Below are 1,063 nucleotides of genomic sequence, written 5' to 3' on the forward strand. Positions count from 1 at the left end.
GGGCAGCTGGGTGGAGCTGTACGCCAGCGGCGGGATGGTGTTCACCAATATGAGCTGCAGAGGCTTCTTCTGCGGCTGGTACTGGCAGCGAACGTAGCGCAGGAACGCCGCGCGGTACGTTTTGTTGAACAGTGTGTAGACCAGCGGGTTGACCGCGGAGGACAGGTATCCCACCCAGACAAAAACGTTCAGCAGACCTCCCATGAGTCCTGCGTCACACACCGCCGGGTCGCACACCACCACCAGCACATTGGTGATGAAGAACGGACACCACATGACCACGAAGAGGAAAAACACCACCCCGAGGACTTTGGACGCCTTCTGCTCGTTGCTGATCGACTGCATGGTGCGGCGTCCGAACAGCGAGCCGGACACGCTCCCACGGGCTCCTCCCAGGCCGCCGCTGCTTCCTCTGCCGCCGGCCTCACGGCTTATGGAGCGTCTGAAGAGTTTTTCAGAGGACAGCGAGGTCTGCGGTAAGAAGCTCAAGGTGAACGTCGTGCTCCACTTGGGCCGCGGCACCAGCTGGTCCAGGCAGAGGGTGGCTTCGTTCTGAAGGGCGTTGATGGTCAGGAAGTAGGTGACGATCATGATGGTGAGGGGCACGAAGAACGCCACGAAGGAGCCGACCAGCACGAAGTTGTTGTCCGTCAGCACGCAGCTGCCATCTTTGAAAACCTTGGAGTGGTCTCTGAGTCCCAGCACAGGAATCGGCATCGAGATTCCTGCAGGAGACAGAAGAGAGGAGGGAATGAGCCTCTGTGATGTAGATATGTGTGTGTGTGTGTGTGTGTGTGTAAAGCAAAAATACATCTGCTTGAATAATTACAAAAAAATTCCCCAAAACCAAACTATTATTGTAAAGCCCTAACCATCATCAGAAGCAGTTTTACAGTCAAATAATCACTGTAGAGGAAATATGAAGCTACGATCAGCAGCTTTTTTAGCTTAGCTTAGCATAACGACTGGAAACGGAGGGAAACAGCTAGCCTGGGTCCGTCCATAGGTAAGGATATCCACTCTCTCTAAAGTTGACCGATTGATATCTTTATGCTAAGCTAGG

The 1,063-nt window shown here is 53.8% G+C and overlaps 1 protein-coding gene across 1 annotated transcript; it reads right to left on the reverse strand.

The window, feature by feature from the left end:
* Positions 1-22: 22 nt before the first annotated feature.
* Positions 23-719, reverse strand: LOC111672114 (5-hydroxytryptamine receptor 2A-like; the record flags this gene model as incomplete). The annotated part of the gene is made up of 1 exon (XM_023429417.2): positions 23-719. A coding segment is annotated over exon 1 (695 nt), but the record flags the coding sequence as incomplete, so codon positions are not given.
* Positions 720-1,063: the final 344 nt, after the last annotated feature.

Source organism: Seriola lalandi, unplaced genomic scaffold (genome assembly GCF_002814215.2).
Source record: "Seriola lalandi dorsalis isolate HSWRI2012SDOR001 ecotype SW California unplaced genomic scaffold, Sedor1 jcf7180002007813, whole genome shotgun sequence".
Taxonomy (NCBI): domain Eukaryota; kingdom Metazoa; phylum Chordata; class Actinopteri; order Carangiformes; family Carangidae; genus Seriola; species Seriola lalandi.